The sequence below is a fragment of the Fringilla coelebs genome (genome assembly GCF_963513975.1).
Source record: "Fringilla coelebs genome assembly, chromosome: 4".
In the NCBI taxonomy this organism is placed as follows: Eukaryota; Metazoa; Chordata; class Aves; order Passeriformes; family Fringillidae; genus Fringilla; species Fringilla coelebs.
In genome coordinates, this window is record NC_140032.1 from 45,439,061 (window position 1) to 45,451,533 (window position 12,473).

Sequence of the window (12,473 nt, forward strand, 5' to 3'; positions counted from 1 at the left end):
TTTTGAAGCCATTCCCCCTTGCCCTCACCCTACATATCCTTGTAAGAAGTCTATCACCATCTTTCTTGTAAAGTCTCTTCAAGCACTGGAAGACTACAATTAAGTCACCCCAAACTCTTCTCTAGGCTGAACAATCCCAATTATTTCAGCCTTTCCTCATAGGAGAGGTGCAGAGAGGTAAAGCTCCTCTGAACTGGCCTCATTGCCAGAAGAAAGGAAAAAATAACGATAAGGGGGGAAAAAGGTTAAAAAAAAAAAAAAAAAAAAAAAAGAGAAAACGAGGGAACAGCAACACCCAACAGCAGGGGTTAAGTAAGTTAAACTTTGCCCCACTCAAGACTCTCAGAAAGGGCTCTAACACCACACACAGCCATCACAACAGCACGGGAGAAAGGCGACGTTCCCGCACTTCGAGAGCAGAGAAACCTCCTCCTTCCCCGGCACCGCTTCCCCCGGCCCGCCAAGCCCAGCCCAGAGCCGCCAGGGACTGACATGGCGGCCGCGCCCTCAGGGCCCCGCGCGGCGCATGCCCCGCCGCCGCCCGCCCGCGGCGCGCTCTGACGCGGGGAGCGTAAACAAAGCGGCGCCCTGTGGGAAGAGGGAAGCGCTACGTGCAGGAAGAGGGAGCCTCCATCTTAGGCGCTCGTCGCGGCGGCGGGATGGCGACGGATGGCCGGGAGGAGAAGGGTATGTATCGGTAGAGAGGAGGGTAAGCGTTAGGCCTCGGTGGAGGGGGAAGGCTCAGGCGGGGGCCCGATCCTCCCCTGAGCCTTCCCCCTTCCCCGGCGCCACCTTGGAAGCTGGTGCTGGGCCTTCAGCCGGGAGACGTCCGTCTCCTCCAGGGGAACGGAGGGGCGGCGGGGTCAGGAGTGACCCTTCGAGGATGATTTTTTTTTTTTTTTTTTTTTTTTGCGGAAGCGCTCTCTGTGTTTTGTTGGGGAGCAGGAGGCTATAGGGCCCCTCATACTTTGGTGTCCCCGCAGCACCGGGCTCGGGGCAAGGTGACTCGAGCAGTGGGAAGAGGGAGAAGTTCGTGGGCCGTAAGTTTTACATCATCGACAGCGAGTTACTGCAGGTTGTGTTTTCGCAAAAAATATTTGCTGTTTTTATCGCTGCTTTTTGTTTCTGCTTGGATCGCTAGGCCGTTTTGGTTTTGGGGTTTTTTGCACGGTTTTCTGTGGGGAGGGTGTAGTTACTTTAGTAAGCAGAAACTGGTGTTGGAATCTTACTTTGCCGATTGTTGCTCGGCTTTTTGCAGTCAGCTGTGAAATCTGGGCACTGTGGGTAAATAAATTTGAGTTAGAGGAATCGGACGATTTCAGAGTCATTACTCGGGAATAATAATAATCTAGGGCAATTAGTGTCGAATAATAGAATCACAGCTCCTATAAATGACTACCGCTATCCACGGAAGCCGAAGTGATCCGCGTGTTATCTGTGAGATTATGTTAGTCAGTCCTCACAAAATAGCTTCTTTAAGAAGCCAGACCAAAGTTAGGTGTAGCACATTGCTGTTTGGTGGTTAGTGCAGAGTTGTGGGGTTATAAAAAGGGCAAAGTATCACTAGGGTATTGTGGCTTGGATTGCGTTCATTTGGATTTTTGTATAATGTTTCCTGTAAAGCCTTTGCAGGATATGTGCCCAGAAAATGGCTTTGTCGTAGTGGTAAAGGTTTTCTGTCTGTTATTTATCGTGAAACTATATGACATGGAAAATTCCCAGTAGATTTTGTTAGAACTGATAAATAAAATTATTGGTTGTGCTTTATCCTTAATGGTATTATTGTAAAACTGGTAGATTGGGATATGATCAGGTTGGGTCAGAAGAGATCTGATCGCCTACTGTGGATGAGCAGTGAATTTGAAATGTTTGCTGTTGTCATCTATAAATTTCTGTTCATATAAGTATTTCTCCAGTTGGGCTTGAATTTTTTTTTTCAGTGTTTGTTAATCACTGCCAGTGGTCAAGTTATATTTTTACTTTAATTTGTTTTTAATTCTTTCTCATGTGAAAGGGGTTATTTTCACTGAATAACAGGTGTTGATGCACATTTGCAGCTGAACTGGTTTCTGCTGTAAGTACTCCCATTGAAAAAGAAATGCTGTTTTACCACTTGAAAAAAAGCAAAAATAAGGCTTGCAGACCTGTTTAGTTTGAAATCACGGGGTCTTATTTCTTTTGTGTGCCAAATCAGTTTTTTGCTTGGACCCTTCTGATAGTTGTAATTCTCCTGGCCTGCAGACGAAATGGCCTCCCAGGCTACTTTCCTGCTATTTTGGGTGACTTAAATTTGTTCATGGAAGGATCCCACAAAAGACAAGCAGCAGGAAAGCCCTGTTGGGAGTATCTACCACAGAAAGAACTCATTTGGTCCCTCCCTCTTCAGTGGGTATGGACTATAAAACATTTGTCCTCTGCCATTTTTCTGTTTATGCTTTTGTGTTTTTCTTGATACCTCTCTGAGATAATTTAGCTCTTCAGGTTGAACCCTGACAGTGGCAGTTCAGCAAGAGGAATCGTCTTGTGCAAGTCAGTCAAGCAGCATATCCAGTGCCAGACAGGAAGCAGGCTGCTAAATAAATCTGGAGATGTGTTTCTAAACAAATCAGGTCGATGTGCCTGTAAAAGGGGATGGGGGATCCTGTTTCTGTCTCCTGCACCCTATTTAAGGTTCCAGCTGCAAATGAGGCCTATCTAACCTGGAAGGGATTTAGGAGAGAGTGTGTATCAGACTTGCATTTTCTGTTAAATTTTCCTTCTCATTTACTTTTGAATGAGCTGATACAGTAGTCTTTTAGCACCTTTCAATGCTGCTCTAGTAGGTAGGTTAAATGTAGTTTACTCAAGTATGCTGTTGTCTCACCAAGAGGGAAACAAATCTAAGGTTCAATACATGTGATTTGAGATGGATGGTATGTTTAATTTTCTAATCTCAGTGCACCTCTTTTTCATTAGTGTCTTATAAAAAAACCTTGTGCTCTAGATTTGCCAAGCTTCCTGTGGGCAAGCAGAATGCAAGCCAGGAAATTGCATCCCATGTTTGGCAGTTGCACAGCCGTGAATCTCACTCTCATATATTTATCAGTTGCAGCAAGAATATTTGCCATAGATGTATGTCTACAAATATAAAGGGCTGTTCCCAAGAGAATTGTGATGCAAGTTTGTGTTGCATTTAAATGCCTGCTAATTGTAAACTGCCAGGGAAAGGTTTGATCCCCTTCTCTCTGCACCATTTCCTTTGCATTAGAGGCACCAACTGAGCAGTCCTGGGATCACTTCAGCATTCCCCTACCACTGCAAATGTGGAAAAGTGCCAGTAGGAACATTAGTGCACATGCTGACTTCAGATTTGGTAGTATATAGTAGAGAGAAAATTATAATACCAATTTTTTATTTATATATATATATATATATATATATAATCCACATTATATATATAATGTGGATTATGTTTGGGCTTTTTTTAATATCAAGCTGTAAATTTTATTTTGTGGCTCAGCTAGACAAGCTGCCAAGCTCTGGAAGACTTTATTGCTGCATTACCTCAGTTTCATGCAGTACTTGAGTCCTTACCTGCATCTGCCATGGATATTGTAAACCAGCTGAATCCTTGGAGGTTGCTCTGGTTTCTTTTTCCTGAGCACAGAAAATGCAATCAACCACTAAGTGGAAAGAACTAAGAATTTTGGAGAGATTCCAAAATTAATACCTCTTATTTTTCCTTTTGCATGTTTAGGCTTAGTTCACTCTTTTTAAAAGTGCTTGGAGCTGGTGACTCCTTCTTCTAATGGGATCACCATATATCCCTTTTGGTTTCAGGCAAAGTGAAACAGCCAGAAATTGTGACAGATTTTAAAAGTTTTTTGAGCAGGTGTGGTCATTTACTGCTTCTGGCATTAATTTTCTTTAACTTTTGCACTTTTGATCAAGTTGTGGGGGGTTTTTATCAGAACAGGTCAGAGTTAATGATGCAGCAGATAAGTACTGCTTTCCCATTGTCTTTTTTTCTATTTGTTAGTGAACCACAAAACCCACCATTCTAACACAGCAATGACAACAAAAATAGTGGAAGAGAGATAATTCATCATGCAAGTTTCAGAATTTTGCGGAGATAAGGGTCCCTCCTCTTTACTAATGGTGCTCAAACTATCTCCTGGTCTCTCTTTTTCTAAAATATTATGTTCAGCTTTCATTTGTAGGTCAGCTTTGCTGAAAAGCTTTTGTGACATGAGGAGCCAACTTGGACCTTGTTTAGAGGTCTAAACGCGTCTTGTGGCGTATTACAATTTTTTTATTTGCTCTGCCTGATCCTTCCAAATGAAAGTGTAGAAATAAATCAAGAAGATGTCAATTTTTGCTTTGTTGCGGATCTGTAGCCCTGAAGGAAATGTTTGGGTTTGTAATACTAGTTCTGTGGTTTACATATCCAGACTTTTTATGGCTGGTTTTGACTTTTTTTGTGTATTTTCAGATGGTGAACTGAATGTTCTGGATGACATTTTGACTGATGCTCCTGACCAGGATGATGAGTTGTATAACCCCGACAGTGAGCAAGACAAAAGTGAGAAAAAGGGTATGTGACTTTGGTAGTGGATATTCTGCAGGAACATAGGTAGTAAAAAATGTCTGTCTTATTTCAGTTACTCTTTGAAGTAGTGGATTTTATAACTTGATTCAAAGAGTGAATCAGTTCTTTATCTCATGGACATGTGGTTTTTCACCTGATCCTCCAAGCAGTCAAATCCATTGCCTTTTGTCTCAAGAGCAGTTGCTGAGTCTGGCTTGTTCTGAATTCATTTGCTGTTGGAAAATGACTGTCCTTTTTGGCTCGATGAAGTGAGATGGAAGTGGAGCAAAGGGGCAGCAAATCTGATTCCAGCTCAGTTCTTTATTTGGCTTCAGGCCAATCCCCTAAGCATTTAATTTAGCATTTCCATGTGTAAAATCTGAGAAACACATACCTCTTAGAAGTAAAATGTGTTTTAGAACATGAGCTATTCCTAAGTAGCAGTTTTGAGTGTTGCTGTAAAGCCTGCGACTGGGAGATGTTCCCTATGACTGCAGCAGGGTAATTACTTAAAATAGAGGATGTAGAGGCCTCTGTACAGTTTTTGTTTTGGTATCGGAAATAACACTGAACTTGATATTTCTTTCTATTTAAGGATCAAAAAGAAAAACTGACAGGATGGAAAATGCTGAAAGCAAGAGGCAAAAACTTTCTGTGCATTCCTCGAGGCAGATGATGCCAAAGCCTCCCAGTTCATCAGTTAGCAATAACAAGAGAATAGTGAGTACAAAAGGAAAGCTGGTGTCAGAGTACAAGACAGAGGAGTATCAGAGATCTGACAGAAACAAGCGCCCAGATGGCGATCGGAAGATGCGAATGTCAAGTAGTTCCAGGGAACCTTATAAAGGACAACCAGAAAAATCTTACATGAGGAAGAGGGATATTGACAGAAGGGCAAAGTCTTCTACACCGGACACTTCAGAGGTATTAAGTATTCTTGCTGCCTTATAAATAAAGCAATTTTATGAGACTTTTGTAAGGCACGTTCTCTTAGGACTGTGTGTGCATCCTGACAATGTTATATGACTGCTGATTCACTTTTTCTTTAAACATCAGAGAATCAGGCATGATGTGGATAGAAGACCAAGCAGATCTAGCCATTCTTCTAAAGAAGAGGTGAACTCTGAGGAATATTGTTCAGATCACGAGACTGGCAGTAGTGGTTCCTCTGAACAAGGCAACACAGAGAATGAGGAGGAAGGAATGGAAGAAGAGGAAGATGATGAAGGGGAGGAGGATGAAGAGGTGGAAGAAGATGGGGAGGAAGATGAAGAAGAGTATGAACAGGATGAGAGGGATCAGAAGGAAGGAAATGACTATGATACACGCAGTGAAGCCAGTGATTCTGATTCTGAATCTGCCTCTTTCACAGATGGGTCAGTCAGATCTGGGTCTGGTTCAGATGCATCAGGTAGGCAGCATCTAGCATGCTAATGTGAAATACCTTGCCACTGAAAGTTTGACTGCTTTGAAAAATAACTGCTTCCTGACCATGTCAAAAGTAAGCCGTGGTGGCAGAAGTCAGGAATATGTTAATTATGAAATACCATAGGCAAGGAAAAAATGTACTGGAAAGTGGTAAAACAGATTACTGTGTTGAGGATTCATTGTATTCTTGACTGCTTTGGCCTTGCTGTTCAATGCTTTGAAACACTAAAATTAGTATTTTCTTGGGTATCTAAAGGCTTTGTTTTCCACACTATTAGTTTTAATTCAGTGTTGAGCTGTTTGGAATCCATCTAGATGAGTGACCAGGTAGACTGGTATAGTAAAACATTATGTCCCTGGGGAAGGATAGCTGAATCTTAGAGTGGCTGTGTTCAGCATAGGAAATCTAAACTTAAATTGAAATTATTAGGGCAAATTTAGAATTAAATGAGCAGAAACTAGAAACAGTTGGTTTGTATTTGAATATTGTAAGTGGTCCTAACTTGCAGATGTGAAGCGCTAATGGCGTAAATACTTTCGGGTTTTGCTGTTCGTTGTTTGTTTTTTCTAGGAAAACAGCTTGCAATCCTGTTAAGATTCCTATTGTGTATCTTCCTTGTCTGAAGTCTCCATAGATGGTCGTCCTGCTTAATATGCTGCCTTTTTTAGCTCAGCTCTGCTGTATGGAATTAGAGACAGCAAGGTGTAACCTAAAGACAAGTGAAGCTGTAATAACTGTTCTAAAAAACTCTGTGGTATAACGTAACACTTTCTTAAAAGCGGAAATAATTGCCTGTGTGCCACAGTGTTTTGTTTTTCTGTCTCTTACTGTTTTTGAGCTCTGGGCAAATGAGCTCATGTCACTATTGCTACGCAATTTGTTCTGGATGTTGCACGTTTGGGTGAGGGCTGAAAAGAAACGCTAACCCACCCTTACTAAAAATATAATAATAATAAATTCTGTCTCTAAACATTGCACAGATTTAATAGATTTGCACCATTCATCTATCTTCCTTTTGTGAATGAAAAGCTGGAGTAACTAGCATTTGCTTCTTCTGTGCCTGATAGTTTTGTGGCAGCAACCACAATTTCAATGTGCAAACCAAATGGTAACTTCACTTTTACTGATGCTATTTTCCTGTCTCATTACTTTTTAATCTCAACTTTGTGTTTGAAGTATGGCTTTTATTTTTTATGGTTTCTTTTAGACGAGAAAAAGAAGGAGAGGAAGAGAGCTAGAGGTATCTCTCCAATTGTTTTTGACAGAAGTGGGAGTTCTGCATCAGAATCATATGCAGGTATTCTTCCCTTTTGTTGCTTGTCATTGTGACTTGCATCAAATCTTAATGTGTAATCTAAAATAAATGTAACTGGCTGTAGAGATTTATAGGGTCTGTAGCTTTGTATAATTTGGTATTGACTTCTGGCATGTTGTGTGTGGATACCTTTGGGGGGAAGTAGGCTTTCTTGTTACTTTAATGCTATTCTGTTGCTTAAGTGGAAATTTCACTTTTTTTTTTTTTTTTTTTAAACTTGGAAGATGATGATTCAGTGACTAGTTTTCTGAGTAGGAAATTGTTCAAATATTATTTTAAAAAAAACAAACCCAAATCAAACAACCCAAAACTGAAACAAAAAAACCAACAAAACAAAACACTCGTGCACATTGAATAGTATTTTTTGTGTGTGTGGGTGCGCGCCAGAAAGCGTAATTTGTCATGAATGAAAATTGTATGGGACAAGGCTGTAGAAATTGTATATTATCTCTATTAAGGCTCAATCTGAACAAATGTACTTTGGCTAAACACAGGTTCAGAAAAGAAGCATGAGAAATTATCATCTTCCGTTCGTGCTGTCCAAAAAGGTATCATTTAAATTTGAATTTTTAATGCATGCCCCATAGCAAGCCATTGTCTCTGTTGATTAATTACCTGTAAGTAGTGATGTTCTGATATAAATCAATTTGAGCACGTCATTGTTCTGAGCATGATAATTGAATCTTGAGCTACTTTTGCATGTTTTGAGAGCGATATGCAAAAAGTTCAGTCACTGTGCTCTTTGCAGAGGCAGCAAATTTAAAAAGAAAGTGCTTAAAGCTGCAAAGAGGAACAGCATTCACCATTCTCTATTGAACAGTTTGTGCTTGTTACGAGTGTTACCCATCATTTATGCAAAGATCTTTAAGCAAGGAAATAAGTCCTACATATCGGAACATCACTGAATCATGCTGATTTTATTTTACTTTTTTCTTTACTTGGTTATCTGAGTTTTAGTTTTGGTTTGGTTTCCCCTGGCATTTTGTGCTCTGCAGCTTTGACTTTAAGTCGGGTGGTTGACTGTGAGAATACATAAATAGGAAATGGGTGGAATACTGTGTATTTTTAAGGAAGCAAACAGCTATCTGTACTCAAAGCAACATGTTTGGTAAGTATTTACAGTTCAACTTATTTGATACTTTGTTTTCTTTTCAGACCAAACAAGCAAACTTAAATACATTCTCCAAGATGCAAGATTCTTTCTCATCAAGAGTAATAACCATGAAAATGTATCACTTGCTAAGGCAAAGGTATGTTGTATTTTCTACAAAGGGATCCTTTTGTCTGTTTTCAGACACCCATCAGTTTGGGAGAGTGTGTAATTGGATGCTTTATTTTCTTTATCGCTTGGATCCCAGTGGATGCAGCAACAAATGCTACTGCACCTTGGTTCTTTGGCTTCCACTGTAACCTAGAAAAGGCCCTAGCCCACAGGCCATTTATCTTGCCAGGAATAGGGTTAAAGGGGCCCTAGGGTATGTTTGATAACATCCAAAGCAAGGCTCTGTCGAGAATGCTGGGGTGGTATTTTCTCCCATCCATCAGAACCTCTGTTCCTAATGCTGCACTCTGAGAATGTTCAGAAGGTTGTTTGGCTGTTTTCTAATGCTACATGAGTAATTAGGGTCAGGTGATTCAGGATCTGAAGCCTTACTGTGGAAATGTATGCCTGGCAGTGCTGGTGTGAGTGAGGTCTTTGGGAGGGATTCCAGAGCACCAGATTTCAGCTGTTGAGGAATTGCACTAGGTGTCCATTGCACCACTCTGGTGGTTTTGTATTGGCAGGTGTTCTTTGGAACAGGTCATAGAGAAAATACTTGATTTGCTGTTACACAATATACATAGAGTAGGTGATTCTTTTAATGAAGATTTCCTAAATTAGGATAAAAATAGCATCAAAATGGTTAAACAAATCTCAAAGTCCTGGGCATGTTTGGTTCTCACCCCTCCTTCCAGCTTTGAAGGTGCAGTGAACACCATTCTGACTGGTGACTCTGTAAAGGAGTCTATGCTTTTTTGTGCTTCATCCACATATGGAGCTGCAGTAGTAGCCTTGTTCTTGATGTTATTGAAGTTAATACTTTGTCTCTCAGTGTAGAGGCATCAGTGCTTTGATGTTGGACTTTCATGAAACTCACTTTTGTGGTGCCAGTGTAATAGGTTGTTGAGTTCACAGCAGGGCTTTACAAGCAGCCAAAAGCCATGGAATCTGACTGAAAACTAGCAAAATCCCCAAATATTCTCTGGTGGCTATAGTGAATTACCAGAATCAGACAAACACTGATCTGAGTTCAGAGTAGGGCATAAATACTTGCCTTCACTAAAGAAATGCAAGGGAAGGAACGTTGACTTTGCTATGTATATCCTGTTCTGAGGCTGAAGCTTGTTTACCCAGAAAATGGATGGAGGAGTAATTCATTAAATTTATTCAGCATCTCAGCTGGCGCCTTAAACAGGTTGAGTTTATTGTGTGTGGCTGCATAACAGCTGGTAAAATGGAAAAGATAATACTTAGTAGGAGATATGTAAGACTAAACAAAGTGATTTGAGTTGTCTTGCCGTGTTAAACTGTTACTTCAGTGTCTTTCACATTGCTGGCGTTTCACTGAAAGAATTTTAAAGTCTGCAAACTGTCCTCAGCAAATCTGCAGTACTATAGTCAAGTCTACCTGCCCACCTATTAGTAGTATTCTGTTGGTTTTTCATAATTCCTGTGTGTTACATAATACCTAAATTCCTTAAGTCACTTGAAGCATATGTGAAAACTTTCACCCTTACTATTTTTAAGTTAACTGCCCATCATTATAATTACAACTGAAGTCTGGATGCATCTAGATGGTCTAAATGCATCTTGAGTGTTCAAAAAAAGATTGAAAAGTCAGTGTTTTAAAAGTTTTAGTACAAGGCAATTTCTGGATGGAAATTAATTTAGTGGTATGTTTTTCTTTCTGTTATCTTCTACTCCAGTACAATATTTTGGTCTTGTTTTTTTCATGTACATTACATATTTATGTTAGCCAAATCATTTGAGGTTAACTGTTATGTTTTGGTGATGGGGTGGATATTTTTCTGTTTTAGGGAGTATGGTCAACACTTCCAGTGAATGAAAAGAAGCTTAATGCTGCATTTAGATCAGCAAGGAGTGTTATTTTGATATTTTCTGTAAGAGAGAGTGGCAAATTCCAAGGTAAGGAAAAGTGAGCTATTATCAAGGTGAGTGGAAGTGAGTTCTATATGCAGTAGCCTTTCTGTTGTATCTTTGTTACAATTCTTACAAAATCCTTTAGGGTTTGCAAGATTATCTTCAGAGTCCCATCATGGAGGATCACCTATACATTGGGTGCTGCCTGCAGGAATGAATGCAAAAATGTTGGGAGGTGTCTTTAAAATTGACTGGATTTGCAGGTAACCAGTTGTGCATTTATGTTGCTGTTAGTAAGAAGGCATTATAATATAATTTTTGCGTATTACTCAAGTGCCAACAGCATCCTTCTGAAACTTGACTCAACCAGAGATCTATCCTCACTGCTCACTTGAATAGACAGCTGTGGATAAAAAAGAAAAAAATCATGTAAGGACAAATCTGTTTTGATCTGACTGAACAAAGAAAATACTACTGTTCTGAAGCAACATATGAGATAGTGCAAATATTGCATGATGTACAGGTTGTGAGCAGTATGTTCTTACAGAAAAAATTTTAAATCTGTATTGAGGAAAAAAGTTAAAGCAGTCCTGTGAAGCACATTGCATGGTTGTACAAGTACTTCAGACTGCCAGAAAGACTGAATAGAGGAAAAGCAAGACTTTGAATTAGAAAAAAGTCTGTGTTGGAAAAGTCCTTTTGAAGGTACTGACTCCCACCTCCAGCTCAGAGCACTTCTAGCTTCATAGTTAGGTCAGTGCTCAGGGATTTAAGTATGTGCCAAGAGCTACCACATGTAGAGACTGGTCAGTGTATTCAGATGTTGAGATAATAAACAAGCATAGTCTCAGTATTGCATAAAGACCAAAATATTCTCTTTTAAAAGAGGGCCTGTCATAGTATGAATTATATTAGTTACTACTGGAATAAGTCCAAGTGAAATCTTCAGCTACTAATATGTAGAACATAAAAATATGTTCAGAGACCTAATAGTACAAAGAATAACAGGATTATTTAACATGTTATCTCCTGCTGTATACATTTTTAATTCTTTTCCTAATAAAAAAAAAACTGAGGCAAAACTATAAATGGTGCCACTTGCATATTTAGGCGGGAATTGCCGTTCACTAAATCTGCTCACCTGACCAATCCTTGGAACGAACATAAACCAGTAAAGATTGGACGCGATGGACAGGTTTGTTAATTCTTACTTCTTTTCTATAACTGACATCCTCTAGTGCTTGCTTCCAGCTTAGAATGTGCAGGAGAGTAGGAATGTTTTTATAGCAGTTACTTAGAGTAGAGTGCTGTGGCATAGGCACTTAGCTTCTTCTTTCTAATGCTGTTGTGGAAAAAGGAAAAGGAAACAATACAGTGCCAATTCTGTTGTCATCTTTATGATAAACAGTGTTTGCTTCAAAACTGTGTGATATTCTGAATTTGAAATGTGATGTGCCTTGCATTGTATAGTGTGCAAGCCATATAGCATCAGGTTTTAAGAAAAATGTCTGGTGTTTCCAGTTGTGCTCTGCATTACATTTTTTTTATATGTACTCTATTGCTTAAGGCATAGACTCTCATTATAGAATATATGCTAAGCAAATTTCAAGTGGGGTTGGCTCTTTGTCTTGTCAGACATACCAGAGCGCAGGTATGTTGCTGCTGTCATCGTGTACCCAAGCTGTGGGTAAAATTACAGGTTCTGCTTTCTTAAAGACTAGGTGGGAGGTAATCTCCATACTGTATGGAAAATGTCAACTTCATGCTGCGTTGTTTTGCCCACAGATATGTTTGCTTTGTTGTGTAGCAAGAGAAAAACAATAGTTTTGGTCTTGTTTTTAGTTTAGTGTGAACTTTAAAAAAAAAAAAAAGTATTTCAATTAACTTAGCTACCATTAAATGGCCAAGGAAATATTTTTTTCCTAATGTTTTGTCTACAATAGACTTGCAATCTGGACATGGGTTTCAGCTTTTTTCATCAAATTACTGTACTGTTATGGCCTGGTCAATCATTGCCTGA

At 39.7% G+C, this 12,473-nt stretch overlaps 1 protein-coding gene across 5 annotated transcripts in view; it reads left to right on the forward strand.

Annotated features, from left to right (window-relative positions):
* YTHDC1 (YTH N6-methyladenosine RNA binding protein C1) overlaps positions 1-12,473 on the forward strand; it is a 26,486-nt gene continuing 14,013 nt past the window's right edge. For 3 of the 5 annotated variants that reach the window (XM_084205268.1, XM_084205267.1, XM_084205269.1), the window contains exons 1-10: positions 1-687; positions 4,472-4,573; positions 5,163-5,491; positions 5,624-5,978; positions 7,204-7,293; positions 7,806-7,859; positions 8,467-8,561; positions 10,390-10,498; positions 10,599-10,716; positions 11,564-11,648. In XM_084205268.1, coding sequence (XP_084061394.1) covers positions 660-687; positions 4,472-4,573; positions 5,163-5,491; positions 5,624-5,978; positions 7,204-7,293; positions 7,806-7,859; positions 8,467-8,561; positions 10,390-10,498; positions 10,599-10,716; positions 11,564-11,648 — 1,365 coding nt within the window. In that variant the 5' untranslated portion in view covers positions 1-659. The remainder of the gene's footprint in view (positions 688-4,471; positions 4,574-5,162; positions 5,492-5,623; positions 5,979-7,203; positions 7,294-7,805; positions 7,860-8,466; positions 8,562-10,389; positions 10,499-10,598; positions 10,717-11,563; positions 11,649-12,473) is intronic. The other 2 variants (XM_084205271.1, XM_084205270.1) reach the window with 1 other exon arrangement.